The sequence below is a fragment of the Pleurodeles waltl genome, chromosome 4_1 (genome assembly GCF_031143425.1).
Source record: "Pleurodeles waltl isolate 20211129_DDA chromosome 4_1, aPleWal1.hap1.20221129, whole genome shotgun sequence".
In the NCBI taxonomy this organism is placed as follows: domain Eukaryota; kingdom Metazoa; phylum Chordata; class Amphibia; order Caudata; family Salamandridae; genus Pleurodeles; species Pleurodeles waltl.
The window spans coordinates 748,042,931-748,064,386 of record NC_090442.1 but is presented as its reverse complement, the minus strand read 5'-3'; the positions used below and the strand labels follow the sequence as shown (position 1 = coordinate 748,064,386).

Genomic DNA, 21,456 nt, shown 5'->3' with positions numbered 1-21,456 from the left:
GGTAGTTGTTCCTTTTCAAAGTAAAACCCCCTTTTCCTCTCGTCGCAACCGTTGTTCTCGCGCTCCCGGCAGTGCTCCGAGTGTTCCGATACTCGCTTCAGAACACTCCAGCGCACCTCACCTCATCGGCTGCATCATCCTGTGATGCCTCACTGCTTCTGAATACAGTGTTTTCGTCGGTGCGCGGCTATTTTAGCCTGTCTTCTCGCACCCAGAGTTCCTTCGATTCGATGTTTCCTGGGGGCGCGGCTTTCTTCTGCCTCTCGTTCTGGTTGGCAGGGAATTTTTTTTCTTACATGCCTCTTACTCCCTCCTACTAAATTTAACCCTGTTTTCTCTGGGGTAAACATTCACTAGTTTTAAATGAATTTTTCCTCTTTTTTTTAAACAAATAAGGATGACAATAATGCCACTGATGTACTCTCAGAAAATTTGAACAAATATATACAATCTTCTGTGGCAAAGGCTGTTTCTGCCTCCATGTCCAAAATTTCTAAACAGTTACAAAACACTGTTTCATCCTGTCCTGGCCCTATCTGCGGGTGAAATCAGAAAGCGCAAAGCCAGGGAGGCTTCTAATGATAACCACACTGTTTCTGCGCTACTGGACAGTGAGTCTACCTCACACAGGTTCGAGGACGACGTGCCTCACAGGCCTCCTAGTAAGGAGGGGAAAGGTTCTATGGGTTCTAAAAGCAAAGCAAAATCAAAACATTTAATCTCAACCCAAACAATTGTGATTAATAAAATAAATGACACGGATGACAAAATGGATGATTTACTCTCAGATAAAGACATAGATGACATCAGTAATTCTGATTTTTGGACTGGTCCTCCCGCCAAGAAGGTTAAATCAGCGTCAGGAGATCTTGATTCCTCTACTCTTCTTGATGCTGATGGGATGCCTATGTTTGATCCCCTTTTAATTCATCATCCCAATTCCACTGAGTGGCTCCCATCTGAACATGTTGCTAATTACATATCAGCAAAACTACGTCTACCTTTGGATAAGCAAGTGCGCGCTAAGCTTAAATCGGAATGCCCAAGAGCTTCTCTACCTTTACACATCACCTCTACCCCTTCCATAGATACCTCCATGATCACTTTTTACTCCAAATTTGTGAAAGACCCACACAAAGAGGTTGATAGAGCCTGGTCAGTCTGTCAAGACAAAGTATTAGATATTGTAGGTCCTCTTGCCCGCATTTTTGACATGGCAGAATCTGTACGTTTCAACAACGATTCAATTGATCCAGAAGAACTTTCACTTTGGATCCAACGAGCGTTCGGTCTTCTGGGTAACGTAAACTCAGCAATGACTCCCGAACGGCGAAAGGGACTCTTACTCAAACTAGACCCTAAGTTAGCTAATCTTGCTGTTATGGACCCAGGTAGCAAAGCTGACGGCTTGCTGTTTGGCGATTCCTTCATTAAGGAATTAGGCAAAATACGTTACTACCTTTGTGTCCCTTGACAAAGCGCAACAGTCGCTCAAAAAAGTCTTCAGCGCTCGTGTTTTTGCCAGGACCGGTAGAGGAAGGGGTCACTTTACCGGCTGTAATGCCAGATTTCAAAGCTACAGAGGCTCCTTCAGATCCCAACCATAAGAATTCAGACCGTAATTCTATCCTCAGCGAGCCAGAGGCTTCCGGGGCAGAAAGCAATGTAATTCCAAGAACTATTCTCCTGCAGGTAAGCCATGCTTCTGGCTATCTTTCCATAGGGGTCATCTAAGGTTTTTTCTCCACAAGTGGAAGCAACTTACGTCAGACCCTTGGGTACTCAACAGTCACAGGTTACTCAATAGAGTTTTGCGAAACCCCTTATCAACCTTTTTGCCCTCTTTCTCTAAAATTCTCCTCAGAAATGGCACATCTCATATCTTCAGAAATCCAATCCCTTCTCTTCAAACACGCTATTCAACCGGTTCCACCTCATCAGATGGGTTTCCTAAGTACCATCTTTCTAGTGATCAGGAAAAACAAAAAGATCAGACCAGTTATACATCTCAAGCAATTCAATCAATTTGTCGTTTACCGTCATTTCAAAATGGAGACTATACTGCACCTCAGAGATTCTCTCCTTTTGAACGGTTAGTTCATCTAGACCTTCAAGACACCTATCTAACAATACCCATTCTTCAATCTCACAGGAAATTTCTCCAGTTTTAATGGCAACAGACCTACCCATTTTCTTGCCTTCCTTTCGGTCTTTCTTCAGCAAGTTAATGAAACCAGTAGTAGCCCATCTCAGACCACAGGGTTTCCGGCTATTTATCTAGACAATATACTTTTCATGCATCAAAATCCCATCACTCTCCGCTTTCAACTTTTACACTACTCTTCTATCAGATCTAGGTTTCATCATCAACACAGACAAATCCGTTCTAACACCGTCCCAATCCCTAGAATTTCTAGGATTTCTAGTAAATTCCCCTCAAGGAATCCTTCAGCTCCCAGATTCAAAAATAAAATCTATCAAATCAGAAATAACCCAATCTTTACGGCAGACTTCTCTCCCCCTTCGGTCTCTTGCAAGGATTGTAGGTCTTCTTTCTTCCTCGATTCAAGCGATCTTCCCAGGTCCCCTCCATTATCAAGCTCTCCAAAGGTTGAAAATTCAACACCTATGCATGGGTCTTGCTTATTCAGATTCCATCCTCCTCAATCAAGAATCCCGTACTGAACTCCTATGGTGGTTAGATCACCTGGAAGCCTGGGATGGCAGGACTATCTTTGCGTCAGCCCCAGATCTGATCTTAGAATCGGATGCAAGCCTCACAGGTTGGGGCGCAAGATGTGGTCAAATATAGAGTGGAGGCACATGGTCTCCTCAGGAGTCTTCATTGCACATCAATTGTTTAGAGATGCTTGCAGGCTCCTTTGCGATCAGAAGTTTTACCAAAAACAAGGTTCAGTGTTCGGTCCTTCGCATGGACAACCTGTCAGCTGTCAGATACATAAATCACCTTGGCGGTACCAGATCCAAACCTCTAGCTGAACTGGCCAAAAGCTTCTGGAAATTCTGCCTCCATCGCAAAATCTCAGTTCAAGCAGAATGCCTGCCAGGTTCTCTCAATTCAGTTGCAGACTAGTACTCTTGTCATCTCATAGATTACAGCGACTGGAAACTTCATCCTTCCGTCTTGAATCTCATCCATCGCAAATGGGGTCCCTTCTAGATAGACCTCTTTGCGTCGCGACTAAATACTCAACTTCCCCAATTCTTCAGTTGGAGACCAGATCCCCAAGCTCTTGCAACCAATGCCTTTCTTCAAAACTGTTCAGATGCAATAAACTATGCCTTCCCTCCTTTCATCATGATCAGAGTGCTTGCACAATTACGTCGTCAAAAAGCCAAAATCATTTTAATAGTCCCATTTTGGCAGTCCCAAGTCTGGTTTCCTCCCCTCCTAGAACTATCTATAGACTTTCCGGTCCTTCTTCCCTCCTTCCCATCGATACTTCTCAATCCCCAGGGTCTTCCCCACGACCTGATCCTCAACCAATCCCTATCAGCCTGGAAGGTCTTAGGGCTTCTTCCTCTTATCCAGGAATTTCGCTCGAAGCTTCAGGCTATATCAACAATTCCTGGGCCCCCGGTACATCTGAAGCATACAAGGCCGCTTGGTCAATCTGGTCTAGCTGGTGTATGGGAAAATCTTGTAATCCCTTTTCAGCAGATTTAAGCTTAATAGCCAATTTTCTCGCTTCACAAGCCAGTTCTGGAAAATCTTACAGAACCATTAATTTGTATTGTTCAGCTATCTCTCTTCATTATCCTTTTATTAATGCTAAACCAGTTGGAGAACATCCTCTCATCTGCCGGTTATTAAAGGGAGTAAAATTTTCCAATCTGCCTCTACCCAAATATTCTGTTTTATGGGATGTTATTCTTGTTTTACAAATGTTTTTATCTTGGCAAGATAATGAATTGTTGTCTCTCAAAATGCTCTCTGCTAAATTAACAATGTTATTGTGTTTATTCGCTATTAAACGTCTTTCTGATATTAGAGCTCTAGATGTTTCTGCTCGACATTTCACCCCTACTGGTGTACTGTTTAATGTTTCAGGAAGTACGAAAACCAACATTTCCTCAGTGTTCTACCCTTTCTTTCCCAACCAACCTAAGTTATGTCTAGGAAACTGTCTAAAAGTCTATGAGCAAAAGACTATGGATCTCAGAACGTCTTCCACTACCCAACTCTTAATTTCCTTTAGAAAACCCTTTAAACCAGTTTCCTCACCTACCTTGGCTCGTTGGGTCAAATCGATCATGTCCCTTGCAGGAATTGATATCTCTGAATTTGGAGCCAACTCCTCCCGAGGTGCTACGTTGTCTAAAGCCTTTTGGGCTGGCTCCCGTTTGGAAGACATTCTGAGATCTGCAGATTGGTCAAATGATTCTACCTTTCGTACTTACTACTGCAAACCTGCTAATACTGCTTCTTCAATTGTGATTGATATGCTTTAAACAAGCATAATAGGAGCCTCCGGTCTTGACATAAAATGTAGATTTTCCAAATAAATTATGATGGAAAGTCTTAATTTTCTTAAAGACACGGAGGCGAGTATTATCCCACCACTCATCCACGATAATGCGTTTCTGTTTTCCCTCCCTCTAGTTTCTACAAACGCTTCAACGACATCAGGATAGAATCCTGCACTCAGCTTCCGCCATGGGACAAAGCTCTATTCCGCCTACCATATCTATGGATCACTACCATCTTTCTCGCCTCAAACCGGACTCTCTACTTTTGTTTTGGACTGGTTCCAGGAAGTGTTCTCTCTAATTTTAGCTGTTTGAATAATTGCTTGTATATTTCCTTTATTTCAATGTTACTAATGACTTCTCACAGAAGAAAAGAGGGCTGCTTGCAGTCAAGTTGGGTATATCTTTATGTGCATCGCATTCTGATTGGTTTGTTTTAACTATCTCCCACTGGTAGCTTGTTGTGCTAACCTTCTGGGATTGGTTAATACTCCTGACTGCTGCTATTGATATTAAAGCAGGAAAAGTAAGCATAATACTCTCCTCCGTGTCTTTAATAAAATTAAGACTTTCCATCATAATTTATTTGGAAAATCTACATTCCTAAGCAGGATTATCCTTTTTGAATGGTGTTTACTCAGCTGACTTACGCAGGACCTCCAACAAAATGTCTGAATAATAATCCTAAGCAAAGGTCCTAAGCATACCCTTGTCCAGCAATGGAAAGCTGTGCAACACTGCAGTTAACAGGTACGGCAAACAGGTGTGCACTTTGTTATACCAGTAGCGTTTTTTTCCTAGTACATTAGAAGCAATAAAAAAAAAGTGTGTTGCAACTAATGTCACTGCAACTTTGAGTTACTTACAAATGCCGGAATGAAAACAACATCTCACTCCATGGTCTTCCCACTGTTGTCAAGAGGTAGGCACCGCAAATATCCTTTAAGATGTTGAAACGCAGATTGATCCTGTAGCAGCGCGTTCACGTGACAGAAGCAAGAGGGAGTCCGCTGTTATTTCATTTGAGGCATAAGTGTCCACATGTGTGCAACTACTGTAAGGTGTCCTGCGATGGACAGGTGCAGCGGGTGATGCCCCAGAAGAGCTGCCAGTGTTGGAAGGGGTGGTGGAATTAAAAGACGAGGGAGCAACAATAGTACAAAAAGCGCATATAAATTAGTTAGAATGTACGAACACTAAAAAAAGACGAGATGCGTGATTCGCCTGCATCCAAGGCATGCAATGCAAGGCCGTCAATAAAGAGAAGACCCTATAAAAAGAGCAACCAGGTTGAACGTAAGGACAAAATTACACAGCCAGGAATCAGATTTCAAAACTATTGCCAGAAAAACTAGCCGTACCCAGGAAACCAGAAAAGGAAAGATCTTCAGGAAGGACTGTAGTCCACTATATGGCACTTAAGTGCCAACCCAATCGTACATCACTAATATTAACCCATGGTGTCTCACAAAACTTATACAAGATTCACATGGTGCAATAATATGCAATCAACAAGACTGACCATGTAAGTGCAGTGGCTATTCCATTACTTCGTTTATGCACAATCAAAGGTTGTGGCCAACATCTCCTGAAAACTCTGAATTACTGGTGAGGCGAAACATCCAGCTTTTAATTCTTGAACAATATCTGCAGTGCTAAAATCTTTACTTTCGCTTCAAATCTTGCATACACTATTTGCACAGCGACATGTGGTACAACTACTTTACCATTCTCAAACTGTGCCAGAGATCTCAACCGCTTTCAGAAACTATTATTTTCCCCCATGGCCAAACCGCCTTCAAAAAGGATTAATCACCAAGTAGTACGTTTTAATACCAAACTTTGAAGGAGAGAGATTAGATAAAAAAATATGTGCATCCATGCAAACACGGAATGTTGTAGAGCAAGCTTAAGACGTGTAGCCAGAAAAGCATCTCTGACCCTCACCTCAAGGTACGTTTAAATTCAATATCAACACACATAGTGGTGTCTGTAGAAACCAGGCCCGGTTCCACGAATGTATATCTGGATGTGCCAAGGGCGCGTTTGGGTGGGCCTAAGTGTGCCCATTTTTCAACAATTCTAGAGGCAGCCTACAACCTGGGCTCTAGTGCCACTGCACCTGCTGCATCATTGGCAGGTAAACCTCGGTCTCCTCTTCCCCCAATACACACCTCCCCACTGCAGCTGGCCTCAGACTTGAGCTAAGCCCGCCCCTGGCCCGTTTTCTTTTTACAGGCATGCCCAGAGTTTTGTCTCAGGCAGTATTTTTATGCCTATCAGTACACAAGCTGAACAGTTATTATTAAAACTACGAACTACAAAATGTACTCTAGAGATTTCGCATTGGAGGGGCCCGCGGGAAGCAAGAGCAACGCTCTAGTCTTCCTGCGGGACAGTTCGGGAAGGAAGTGACGGCAAGGAGGACAGGGATTGGGGAAAAGGTAAGTGGGGGTGGGTTTAAGGGGAGGGAATAAAAGGGGTTGGGGGTGGAGGGACCGGCCTCTTTCCGCGCTCCCATCGCGCGGTTTAGTTTGGAGTGGCCGGTCCCTGGGGATCTTCACTGCGGGACCTTTTTGCGGTTCAGATAGGGTGGGGCCCGGGGACGGGGTATACGGGTATCTCCCCTTTTTCTTTATAGCAGTAGGTCGGGGCACGCTTTTAGCCCGCGCGCCCCCTCCCCCCCCCCCCACCCCTCCTCCTTCTCAGCTACTGGGGGCGGCCATATGCTCCTTTTTCGAGCAGCCGCTCCCCCCTTTCCAGGAACAAGGCACGTGTTTGCTGGCCGGCCGGCCCTCGCGGCTCCGCGGCAACAGGTGGCTGGGTTTAAGCCACCACGGACCCTAGGGGCCCCGCCAGCAGGCCTTTTTGTTATAGGCCCAACATTACAGTAGCGGCGGTCCAGATTAACTGGCTCCGACCGCGTGGGGGCCCAATATATATAAAAAAATAAAAAAATAAACAGAAATATATATATATATATATATATATATATATATATATATATATATATAAAAAATACTACGCCATAGACTCAGGCTGGGCCACTATAATTATCTAGGTGGGGGAGCCCACATTCATTACAGTGTGGGGCCCTCGCCACCGGCCTTTAAGGCCCAATTAAGTGAGTTAGGGACAATTCTTGGAGAAGCAGGGCGGGCTGACCTCCTCAGGCCTGGGGTCCTGGAACAGGCCTGGGTGAGGATGGTACGGCCGGTGCGAGCCGCGTCCAGTCGAGTAGCAGCGGCAGTTGCCACATGCACATCCCCAGAGAGGGCCAAAAAGCCTAAAAAAAAAAAAAAAGAAAAAACGGCGGTGGGGACGGGCGTTTGGCGCAACATCCCCCACCGGCCAGTTGGGAGACGGGGAGGGCCCCGAAGCTGAGCCGGGCCCTCACAGGAGGGCACAGCGCCAGTTCAGCAGGCAGGGGAGGTTTTGCTATCACAGAACCAGAGCATGGCGGATGGGGCCCCTGAGCAAGAAACGTTGGTGCAGGAACTCCCCGCCCCCATCATAGAAACTACACCCATGGACCTGTCTTTACCTAAGGGCGGAGCGGCAGCTGGGTATGGGTCCCGAGCGGAAGGGGACAAGAAGTCGGGGAGGATAGTTGTTTAGGCAGCGCGATGGGAGCCAGTGGCGCATACGGCCACGCGGAAGGTCAATGCCAACGCAAGAGGTTGGCAGAAAGAAGGCGATACTAACGGGGCGCAATACGGCCCCGGCACGTTGGTCAGAAGCGCCAGAGGGGTCTCCAGCGGCCTTCTCTACTCCGCAGGATCAGGGACAACACAGAGATGGCGGACGCCACGTGGGTCACGATGACATGTCTAATAACTACATGATGAGGAGGGGGGGAGTGTTGAAAAACGGATGGATGTGTGCGAAGAGGATGTGCGCGAAGAGGATGTGCTGGAACTTGACTATGAAAAGGATCTGGAAGAATGGGAAGAGGGGGAGATCAGGGAAACAGAGGTACACAGCACAAGGGGGAGGGGAAGAGGACGCAAGAGCGGCGCAACCTCTCTCTCTGCTTATATTTTCCAGGAGCGGGACAACAGCAGTGGTCCACAGGAAAGAAGGCAAGAACAAGCACGGGGCTGAGGGGCCCGGAAGATTTCGCGGCAGGTGGCTGCACATGGCAGAGGTAAAGGGCAATGGTGGTCGGTTTGGGGGGATGGTGCAAAAGGGGATGACACTCCAATTTACAAGTCCGTTGGGGTAGGAGAAGGTTCGATATTTGACACACTAACAGGTAAAGATAAGTAGGGCGGGGAAAAAGGCACAGAGCTGCAAGCCAGAGGTACAACTGAGGGCGGGGACAAAGCAGCGGGAGAGAAGTCAGGCACAGAAGAGAAGGAAGGGGGAGAACACAAGAAGAGGCTACCCTATATGGGTCTGGCTATGCCATTGGGCTCACACATAGCGGAGAAAACAAAGGCCAGAATATGGAGACACGAGTACTTAGACGTTTTAAATCATTACATAGGGACATACAAGCCAAAGAAGGGTCTAAAGAAGAGGAGGGGGAGTTGGCCCGTAGGCGCCAATTAATATGGACAATTGGACATCAGAGTTTTTAATCTTTGCAGGCATTTATTGCAAAAAATACCCTGACAGGGCTATGGCGCTATTTAAATACATGGACATCATTAGGAAAGCGCAGAGGCATTTTGGGGGCTTTGCCTGGCTGAGTTACGACGAGGATTTCAGAGCTCGATTGAGCATTTATCCAGATAAGCCATGGGGGGACGTAGACCCAGAATTATGGATGCAGTGGATGGCATCATCACAATCCGCAACATCGACACATACGGCCAGTGGGTGACCAGTGGTACATAAGCTGTTTCAGGCACGTCCCGCCCGGGGGGGGGGGGGGGGAAGAACCACACCTAACACAACAGGAGCGTGCTGGAATTTCAACAAGGGTTTCTGCTCCAGACATCCTGGCAAATTTAAACATGACTGCTCCAAGCGCGGGGCCGTCACCCGGTCACACAAGGCTTTTCATTCTACAGTCCCTCCGAACAAGGGAGGGTGGCTAAAGGCAGAGGGACACAGGGCGCTACTGCTGAAAAGGGGGCTACGCCAGTTAGGTAGTTTTTATCTTACCATGGCTGCGTATATACACGGATAGGGTAGCTGCTTTTAAGTTAGCAGAAGGTTTCAGGGTCAGTTACCAAGGCTCACGGGTGAGACGCTGGGCATACAACTTGCAGTCTGCAAAGGAACTACCACAGGTGGTAAAACATATATTTTTTTAAATGGCCAAGGAACTGTGATTGGGCAGAATTGCGGGCCCGTTTTATGAGTGGCCAAGTCAGAATTTGAGGATATCCCCATTGGGAGTCGTGCTGAAGAAGGCCCCGGGTGAATTCAGGTTGAAACATCACCTCTCATGGCCGGAGGGCACATCTGTTAACAATTTCATTGCAGCAGAAAACACCAGAGTGGTGTATGCATCTGTGGATGATGCTATAAAATTGGTCAGGGCAGGTGGCCATGGGGCAGAACTGGCAAAATGCGATATACAATCAGCTTTCAGGTTATTGCCGATACATCCAAGGGTTTTTGATTTGCTGGGGATGCAGTTTGAAGAAGCCATCTAGGTGGACAGGGTCCTGCCCATGGGTTGCGCGATTTCATGCACCTTGTTCAAAGCCTTTAGCACCTTCATGCAGTGGGTTTTTGTCAAGAGCAGTGGGCATTATGCGGTGACCCATTACTTGGATGACCCCCCCCCCCCTTTTGTAGGAAGGAAGGATGCAGGGGAATGCCGGACGGCTCTGGAAAATTTTCAGGACATGGCACAGCAGATGGGAGTGCCGTTGGCACCCGAAAAGACCGAAGGTCCCTCATCGGTTCTCACCTTTCGGGGTATTGAGTTAGACTCCAGTACAAGGACGGCCAGATTACCGGCACAGAAAGTAACGGAGATGCTGGTTTTCTTGGTCACGGCGAAGGAGGCACGAAAATTGATTTGAGAACAGCCCAGAAGCTGTCGGGGTACCTTAACTTTGCTTGTAGGGCATTTAGGGGGGGGGGGGGGGAGGAATTTTTTGCAGGCGACTAGGTTTGTCCGTGTCAGGCACATTTTGCCACACCACAGAATAAGAGTGTCAATGGGACTCAGAGAAGAGGTTAGGGTGTGGGAAACAATTCAACGGTGTATCCATGTGGTTCTGTGAAGAAGAGACAGTATGGCAAGCGCAGATATTTTCAGATGCAGCAGTAGCGCATGGTTTTGGGATTTTCTGGGATGGCAGATGGTGCGCAGAGGCGTGGCCCAGGACAGCAGTCCCGGCAGACATTTGGGAATGGGGGGCATGGTGATCACGGGACTGGTGGAGATGTCTTTAGCGTTATCCACTCGGCAAGGTTACCGGTTGGCCTGTTTGGGTTTTTTCAGTTATTTGGAGCGGTTTACAGAAATTTTTTGGGACAGAGTGACAGACAGCTAGGGCATCGGGCGTTGTTTTTTGTGCTGTGCATGAATCAGAGAGGTTTATCAGCGGCCACTATCGGGGGCAAACTTGCAGGTGTATCTTTTATGGGAAATTGTTTTGGATCACGACCCAGCAAGAAATGAGCTGTTGGGAAGAATGTTAAAGGGTTGGGGCAGAATGGCCAGGGAAACCATTGATTTTGATTTGTTACTAAAGGTGTTACACGTACTGCCGCTATGTTGCGCAGACGAATACGAACTAGCACTTTTCCGCTTATGCATGGCGTGGATGTTTGGGGCTTTTAGAGTGTCAGAATTGTTGGGTGTGGGGGCAGCAGTTGGGATACGATACAGTGAGGTGTGTGGGCACGGCGATCGATTGAGGATCATTGCTTAGACGATCGAAAACCGATCACCTAGGTAAAGGAAAGTGGGTATGGTTGGAGAAAGGGGGCAATGTATTGGCCTGCCCAGTCACGGAATGGAGCAAGCTTCAATCCTCACGGAGGTCAAACAAGGAAGCCGGGGTTTTTGTGCACCAATCAGGGCCCAAGCTCACTAGTTTTCAGCTTTTACGAGGGTTAAGGATGGTGTTGGGACGTGTGGGCTGCCGGGCCATGGTTTTTTGGCACGCATTCGTTTAGGTTTGGGGCAGCTACGGCTGCAGTGCATTTGGGTTGGGACTGGGCAAAGATCAGGGCGATAGGCCGCTGGCGATCAAGTTGTTGTGAACGTTACGGTAGACCCTGTAAGGTGGGGAGAGACAGCTGTAGGGTTTTTTTTGAAAAAGGGGGGGGTTTGTTATGTTAAAAAACACGTTACAGTTGTTTTCCATTGCAGGAGATGCTTTTGGTCCATCGCAGGGCAAGACGGTTACATGGCTGGTCGGCCATTCATTTGTCCACTGGGCAGCGAAGTTCGTGGAGAAACAGATATATGGTCGGGCCCTGGGACTATACAGCAGGCGACACGAGGTGCTATGGTGGGGAAAGAGCGGAATGCGGTGGGGTAACCTGCTTCCTTTCTTCACTGCTAACTTATTGAACTGGGGATGTCCAGATTTGTTCATCATACATTTGGGAAAGAATGATCTCGTAAATTGGCAGGTCTCACGCTACTGCAACACATGCAGAGGGTTTTGGAGATTCTAAAAAAAAAAAACCAACAAAAAAACTGCATGGTACATGCTTGGTGTGAACAGAATTTGTTCCACGTAGAGTGTGGAGAGGGGCAGTAAAGTATGGAGCCATGGAGCGGGCTCGAAGGAAACTTAACAGAGCAATGAGGGTTTTTTGCTGGGCGCAAGGGATCAAAATACTGAAACATGAGAACATTACAGAGCAGGAGGTTGCACTGTTCAGAGACGATGGTGTTCACCTGTCCACACTGGGAAATGCATACTATCTGACAGATCTGAGACTGCTGGTTGAGGAGTTGTGGGGAGAGAACTTGTGGATTACAAACAAGAAATGAGAAGTACTGGTCGCAGTAGCGTGGCCTTAGGGGGCTGGGGCAGCAAAACACCAAATGGGTTTGTGCTGGTTGGCAGTAGATGGGGGAGGGTGGTGAGTCAGATGCGGGCTTGGCCACCCTTCCAGGGAATAAACAAGCAGGTGAAGGCTCTGAGTGGGGGTGCGCACAAACCAAATGGGGCATGAAAGGAAAAGGGGAGTGCGTAGGGGAATGGAAACGAGATAAGGGTTTGAAGGGGAAGGATGAGCGAGGAGATGTTAATGGGAGGGCTAGTTACGGTTACGTTTAAAAGTTAATGGTTATGTTACTTATGCAATCCTGTCCTAATAAATGACCTTTTACACTAAATCAGCTGTCACTGAATTATTTCCCGATGAACCCTGACTGATAAAGTAAACAAAAGTCAAACAAAAATCACATTTGGCGACATGGAGGGAGCACTTAAGTGCTTTCTCTGTGGCCTCTTTTGCGGTTAGTGGGAGGGCCAAAGGTCATGTTTGGGTGGGCCTGGCCCACCCGCTAGAACAGGGCCTGGTAGAAACCCTAATATCCTGTGTGCACTGCTCATCACAGGCATGAGACTCAGACTTGAGAACACTCGACATTTCCAGCACCTCCATTTTGGAAAGGTACCCTGTGAACAATCGACGACACAACCCGTCGCGCTCCTCCCTCCCCCAAGAGAATTCCAGCGATTTGACCACCAACTCAGTGTAGGTTCACTGCAGTACTCTTATTTCAAAAGCTTCAGGCGTCACTATTGCATTTTCAATTTACACAAGCATAGACAACATACAGAAAACCTAGCAGGATGCCTATTTTGATTTCTAGAAAACAGAAAATCACTAACATGTTTAGTTCAATGTTTTGAGCCTCTAGATCACGGGTGTCTAATGCAGTGTGCCAGAAGGACCAGAACCATACCGGATATTCACAAACGAAGTTGCAGACAAAGAATTAAAACGGAGCTTATTTACTTAGCGATTGTCCTGAAAATATAAGCATAGGGGCCTCCTGGACCCTCCTTGGGCACCCACTCCTACGCTTTAAGACTGTTGCAATCCCCTATCCGCTGAACTGTATTTATCGGAGGTGGAAAAGTTGCTTGCCGTGGAATGAAACAACAAAGCGTTCTAGCACAGGCATTCATATTCCACCAAAGTATGTGATCCTGAAAAATCAATAGTATCCCTCTATTACTCAGTTACGAAATAGTTCAACATGAAGAAAAAAGATTTTGCTCTCAGTTGTACAATGACTGTTGTCATGCAAGATTTGCCAGTTTAAGGATACAAAAACACAGGGACAAATGATTCAAACTCTTTGTACTTGGTTGTCTTGATACTTTCCCTTTTAGTCACACTGATATATAACATCTTTAAGGTGGCATTGAAAATGCTTCCCTGACACGAAACCACTGCACAGGGCTCGGTGTACATTTGGGACACAGAACAACTTCATCTCACGTCCCCACAGACGAGAAAAACGTCGACAGGCGGATGTACCAAACGCTTACAAGGGTAGCAATCTCAAGGTTGGCTGGTCCCAACATTTCAGCCACAACAAATACGGCATGATTAGAGGAAGGGCACCACACTCTGAAAGGTAAACAAGATCGGAGACATGCACAATCAGTCTGGCTTGTATTTAGAGCTTAAGCAAGACTTTTGTCTCAGGCCACAGAAAATGAAATGGCAATAGTAAATGGAATAATTTATTTCACACCACCATCTGCTACAGTGACAGACTATCAAAGAGATCGCTTAGAAGCTAAATCTACATTCGGGATGAAAAAAGGGACAATAAGCATGCTTGGAAAAGAGCACCTTAGAAATTCTCGGCAACATGGACGCCCACCATATCACTAACAGCTTTATAGAACCAATCAAAACAAGTTTGTGCTCCTAAGAGGTGAAGAGATGGGCGAATCGAACTAATGCATACCCCACCCACTCCGTCAACACCGGCCAGTACCAGGCATCTAACAACTCTGCCAAAAAAAGTGATTTAAACAAAACTGTATTGTTTTCAATTAAAAACAAAGCAATAGCTGCAAGGATGCATTATGAATAATGCACTACGACAGTACAGAATTATACAATGACATGTAAAGACCTATAATAGGCTAAAAATGAATAGCAAGCAGTACGTAAAATAAATAGGTTAAACATTACAAGCAAGTACAGTCTGAATGCAAAATATATTAAAATCATACCATTAGTCCACTACCGCTTCTAACTAGTAAACAACAACTAACTCCCAACTACAGTTACCCCTTGCCAGGCTGCCATATGTAGTGCTCCACAGTGGTCAACATCTTTAAAGTTCACCACAGCAGTTCCAAATCCCACCCATGATGATCCATGCAAGGTCAGTTATTACCACTCTCCAGATCCTCCTGAGAAATCATGGAGCTATTCCACGTGTCAATGTCATCATTCAGGGCCAACAAGCAATCCATAAGGTGTTCCCTCTTTTCAGCTCTCGAAGTAACAGCACTCTAAAGACCAGCCCATTTAACCAGTTCTCACTATTTAATCATTCAAGGGCCTTGCGTCGACTTACAATGCATTGTTGATTCTTGCTTTGCCAGAATCAATGCTTTGGCAAACACCTGAGTAAAGCACAGGCTGGGAATTTTTTCCAGTACTATGAAACTTTTGGAACATGGTGGCCAAGCTATTACACACTAGCAGCAATGGGCATGTTCCTAGACACCCTTGAAGCATTAGAAAGGTCATGTAAGAAGTTAAAGAATGTTACTAAAAGAACACAATTAATTCCAAAAGAGGTTTACCTGCCATGAGTTATTTACCATAAGGATCTAATACAGCCTCATAGCCCGCTCCCTCGAGCTTTACCGGTTGTTAGAGGCCCTGGAACCAGAGGTACAGGCCCGAGCCACGAGCAAGAGGCTAAAACAAGGGAGAGGGCCTTTGACAACCAGTATAACCCACGTCCGAAGGGCTACAAGGCTATTAGAACATTCCACCCACTAAGAGTAGAATGTTCTAAATAAGGAGAATCATGAAGACAAACATGGGAATGTTGGAGCTCTGGACTTATACCAGGCATTACAAGCCCAGAGCTGCTCCATTGTCTACAATAGAGCTCTCAACACTCCAATGTTTTAATGTCAAACAAGAGAAAGATTTCCCCCACTCAGTGCTTAATTTGAGCTGGTGGTTAACACGCACTGGCAAAAACCATTAAGTCTGACTTTTATGACCTGTTGGCTTTGCCAATGGTTTAATGCTTTTTGTCTATGCTGTTTGGTATATGTTAAAAAAGGAGATGACTTGTATGCATGCATATCTGCATATGCATCATGATGCTACAGTGCCCCACCTTGTTGACTTGTGCATATCCATGCGTCACCACCACATACGGGAGTGCATACATCATGCTGCTGCTACCATTTAGCTTTTTTTTTTATTTTTTATTTACTGTTCCAAGTTGACAGGCATTAATTTTGGAGCGGTAAATAAGTGATGTAATACGTGCACAAAACATCCTTTGAAAAACAGCCGCCCAGAGACATATGGTTGCTGATGGGCACTCCCAAAGATGTAAAAACAAACTTGTAAAAATCCACAACAGGAGCGCAGGGGGAGGAGTGGAGGATTTTCAGAAAGGAGGAGAAAAAAAAAAAACAGGTGTCAGAAGATTGGTGGACGAAATTATGGAACTGGGGCAACGGGGGGGGGAGAGAAAAACATGGATCGAAGGGGTGGGGTTAGATATTTGTGAGGGATGCATCACACAATGCGAGCAAGAGAACACATTTAAGCCAATGGAGGTAATGAAAGAAAAGGGAAACTGTAGCTCCTTGAATGTAAGCAATGGAAGGATATCAGCATCCAATCAAAGGGAAATGCACTGAAAAAGAAGTAATTGAGTTTGACAAAAAAAGCCAGTCAATGGCGTCATGGGCTGGCCCAAGGCCCACTAAGCTTTGACTTGTTCACAATAAGCATTTTCAACAACAGACAGCTTAAAGAAAAGACCTAACCATGCGTCTTAGGGGTACACAAATGACAGCAGGCAAGCGTACACAAAGCCATGTGATGTGCAGCAAGCATTAATACTGAAGCCAAACTTTATCACTTAAAGAACATGTTATAAGCCCATTGCTATAGAACTCTACTGGTGGTAGGCTCAAATCCCTGCCAAGGCTACTGCACTTTTCATAGAGAGTTGTCTCAAAGCGTTTGGTAAAGGAATTGGAAAACTACTATAAGTGCTCCTATTAGTCACATTTTGATGACATTCTGATTAACCCAATTCCACATAGGTCTGCACAACCCTTACATCACATGCTCAGATATACACTTCACACACTAGTGTTAAAGAGTAACTCACCCCAGACACATCTGCTACGCGATGGATGGGAACCTCCTTTTTACTGTGCAGCCCTTTCCCATTCTTAATGGCCCTGTGAAAAGAAAAGAAAAGAGTTCAGAGCCATAGCCACAAAATACGTAAATTCAAACAATTTACAGTCCCTTCCTGAAGACAGGTAGCCCAGGGCCTCACCTAATCAAGGAAAATACATTATGTCAAGGGGAAACTAAGTACGTTCTTCAATCTACCTTTCAAAGCGCTGGATCAGCCTACTCACTTGCAGCCACAGATTAATAATGCACCAACCTTAATGAGGCGACGATAACTAGGTTTCCCTACGGAGAGACCCCGAATGCACAATTGTTTAATTGAGATAGCTCAACTTGATCCAAAGTTTGCACTCCAAGATTTATTTCAACCAAAGGGAATACATGGTGCTTCACAAGGGAAAAAAACTATTATAACTGTTGACCTCGATCTCGGCATGAGAATTTAAGTTCTCAGATTTTATTCCAATTCTGTTTTTACTCTCTATTTAATCTAAATGTTGGGGCTTTTTATACGAAATCCCATTAATCAATACAAAGCGTTATAAGGTATACCAAACATATTTCAATAAAGTCCTTGTTCAAGGAAGCGGTCTCAAGGGGATTGCGCATCTGATGAACAGACGTGTGTAACATGGTCGTCTGTTGAAGTTCCAGGCAGGCTTTGCCCTTTATCTTTGGGATAGGTACATGTTGTAACACCGAGTTGGATAACACCCCCTGCATACTAATTAAGACCGTTAAGACGGGCCAGTTTGCCTTGAGTGTTATTTAAATAATTACAATAAAACAAACGTCATCATTTTCTTTCCTTTTACTGCTTAAATGCTGTTAGAAGTTAGCATAGTGCATTATTTCTTATGTTTCGTTTAAGTGTAATTGATTCTCACAGACCTACTTATAGAGCACTTTCACATCTCAAACACAAGCTACTTACCTTTGGTGACGCTTTCTGGATATTAAGATTCCTCACCTTTAGACTATTCCAGCTGCAAGCCTGTATCCGGAAAGAATGTTTAACATAGCCAATACACGCAGGCGGGTGACGTCACGTGGCTCCACATCAACCTTTCTCTGCCCTGTAGGTGACTACTAGAGCCACATACGTGCATTGATCACCCAACCGATGTCCTTTGTTACTATCCACAGAAAAGCTCAGTACCCTTTTGGAATCCAAATGGAGCCTTTTCATCACTTTCCAAGGGGTAAGATGGGGTAAAGAAAATCCGTAGTGTAATTAACGGTCCGACGTGAAATGAAGCCACAGCCTTTGGTAGAAGGCCCGCTTTAGTCCGCAGCGCCAGTCTGACTGAAATGAAGGTGGTACTGGGTGGTTGGACTGCTAAATCTTAAAGCTCAATCATGTATTCATGTGACAAGTTGAAGTGATCACAGTGAAAAATACCATGTTAAGGGTAAACAGTCAGAGGACTGCTGAGCAGCAAATCAAAAATGGGTGCACCTAAAAGTAAGAACCAAATTAGGGTCCCGCTGTGGCATTAGAAACAATTTAGGGTGAAACATGGATTAAATCTTTGAGAAACTGCATCACAATGGATAATTTGAACAAGGGAGGTTGGTCCAGTAAACACAATAAGGTTGAAAGGGACAGGCAGATAACCTTTACCGCACCCACTGCAAGTTCTTGCTGGGGGCCAAAGACAGAAAAAGACATGTAACAGGCCTGTATTACAGCAGCCTAATAAGAGTACCACACAAGACCACATAATTGTCCCACTTCTCAGCATACACAAACTTTGTATTAGGACACCCGGTTCTATCTAGTTGCAGATTCCTTAATGACCCACCCATCCTCCCCGCTCTGCATACTTATTTCTAAGGACAGGGGTTCCCCTTTCAGGGCCTTAGTTTTGATGCACCAGTAATCAGTTTCTTTATGGCTCTGTGCTTCTGGCATGAAGAGTCGTGAAAAGAAACTGACATGAGCGAGCCAAGGTGGCACCTACATAAGAACCCTATCATCATCTGGTACCGGCAATGCAAACGACTGACACGCAGCCAACAGAAGCCACCTAACGGCACACAGGGGTACTGCTCACGAAAATCTCCTGATCCAGTCTGATGCCTGGGGGAAATTCAAAGGTAAGGAATCTGCAACTAGATATTGTCTCTACCAGATAGGGTGCTACCAAACGTTTGTACTTTGTTCATCTGATAGAAACTTCTGGTTGCAAATTCCTTACTTTTGTAAAGGTACCTAAGCAGTACCATACCCAGAATTGGGTCTGAGAACCAAGCTCATACTAGAAAGTCCTGCAGGACCAAAAAAGGCAAAGTGCCCATCCCTACAGTCCGGACTGTCCAGGCAGTATGGTTTGGTAAACATGCAGAGATGTCCACATTGCTGCCGGACAGATGTCAAGGACTGGAACTCCTCATTCATGCAGTGGTCGCACCTTTAGCTCAAGTAGAATGCTTCTTGGCCAGTGTGAAGCAGATCTTAATGAACAAGTTACTTACCTTCGGTAACGCCATTAGAGTTGTGTGTACCAGTTGACTTCACGGGACCTATGCAGGCGTCACCCCAGTGCTCTGGGGTCAGTTTCTTTCCACGACTTTCCACACCAGAAGTGCAGAGCCATGAATAACACTGACCATTGGTACGTCAAAACTAGGGCCCTGAAAGGGTCCTTGACAGTTGTCATCCACACCAGATGACGTTACAGTCCCTAAAAATCAGTATGCAGAGCAGGGAAGACGGGTAGGTTGGAAAGAAACCTGCAACTAGAATTTGTCTCTACTACATAAGGAGTTACCAAAGTTAATGAATTTGTTCATTTGATAGACACTTCTAGTTGCAGATTTCTTACCTTAGAAGAGATACCTAAGCAATACCATTCCCAGAGATGGGTCTGAAAACCAAGCTCATACTAGGAAGTCCTGCAAGACCAGATAGGCAAAGAACCTGTCCTTGCAGACCGGACTGTCCAGGCAGTAGTGTTTAGTGAACCTGTGCAGTTATGCCCATATTTCTGCCTGACAGATGTCCAGGACTGGAACTCTGCGTGCTAACGCAGTGGTTGCAGCTGTCGCTACCGTAGAGTGAGCGTACAAATCATGTGGGGTCGCTCTTTAGCCAATGCGTAGAACATTTTAATACAAACAATGACCAATCTGGAGATGGTTCTCTTCTGCACTGCCTGACCCTTTTTCACACCCACATACCCAACAAAGAGTTGAGGATCCACCCGGAACTCTCTGGTACAATCAAGGTAGAAGGCCAACGCTCTTTTTGGGTCCAGGCAGTCAAGTCTCTCCTCTTCCTTATAAGGATGAAGGGATGCGTAATAAGTAGGCAAGGTGGTGAACTGGCCTACATGAAAGTGTGACCACCTTTAGCAAAAAGGAAGCCCTGCAGTGAAGCACCACTTTGTCAGAATAGATGGAACGGTAGGTTGGCTTAGATGACAATGCCTGCAGCTCACTCACCCTGTGGGCAGATTTAACAGCCAAAGGGAAGGTTGTTTTCAATGTTAGAAGCCTGAGAAGACAATTGTGAAGAGGCATAAAAGGAGAACACATGAGAAATGGTAGAACCAAATTCAATGGTGATGGAGGAAATATGGGGTAAGACCCTTAAGGAACCTACTAACAATAGGAGACAGAGTTGGTCAGGTAAACACAGAAATGCAGCGATTGCAGACAAATAATGTTTGAGGGAACCCAAACAGAGCCTTGTTGGGCCAAAGAAAGTAAACAAAAGGATCTCTGAAATGGGGGCAGAGAGGGGGTCAACAGACTTGTCTGTGCACTGTGCCACAAATTTCTTCCAATGACAGGTGTACACCGTTTTGGTGGAATGACACCTGGCTGCTAAGATTGCATTACAGACTTCGGGAGGAAGGTAAAAGGCAGTCAGCTGACCCCACTGCTTAATCTCCACACAAGGCAGCAGAGAGTGGACAGGCTTGGGTGCAGAGCCCTCCCATGCTGCTGTGACAGAAGATCCTCCAAAAGGGGCAGTCTGATCTGAGGGTCGATGGACATGCTCAGGAGCTCATGATACAATTGTGCTCAGTCCAGAGCCACAAGGATTACTTGGGCCCAGTAGTTCTTGATATTCCTGAGAACTCTAGGCATAAGTGTTATGGGCAGAAAAGCATACAAGAGGCTTGCGCTCCACTCAAAACAAAAAGCATCTCCAAGCAATTGACACTTTGGAAACTCCAATGCATAAAACTGCTGGCATTAAGCGTTCTCTGTGAAAGCAATCAGATCCAACCAAGGCTGTCCCCATTGCTTACCTAGACCTTGCTCTATCTCTGGATGGAGATGCCATTTGTGATCGTTAGACATTTTCGGCGGAGTTTGTCTGCTCGGACGTTCAGAGATCCCACCAGATGCTGAACCACCAGAGATATGCCCTGCTGGTGCCACCACTTCCAGAGACGCATAACATCTTAACAAAGGGTTCATGACCCAATCCTACCCTCCTTGTTGCATTATCACATGGCGATGGTTATGTCCATGAACACCTACACTAAGTTTCCCTTGATAGAGGAAAGAAAAGCTTTCAATGTTAGTCGGATTGCACAGAGCTTCAACAGTGATGTGGAGTATGGATTCTGCTGGAGACCAGATGTGTCTGATCTGAACCTCTGCAGATGGCTGCTCCTTCCAAGGAGGGCCACATAT

At 45.7% G+C, this 21,456-nt stretch overlaps 1 protein-coding gene across 1 annotated transcript in view; it reads right to left on the bottom strand.

The window, feature by feature from the left end:
* The window catches only part of SND1 (staphylococcal nuclease and tudor domain containing 1), a 1,722,638-nt gene that overhangs the window by 975,236 nt on the left and 725,946 nt on the right, over nt 1-21,456 (bottom strand). The window contains exon 14 of the mRNA XM_069229374.1: nt 16,772-16,844. Coding sequence (XP_069085475.1) covers nt 16,772-16,844 — 73 coding nt within the window. The remainder of the gene's footprint in view (nt 1-16,771; nt 16,845-21,456) is intronic.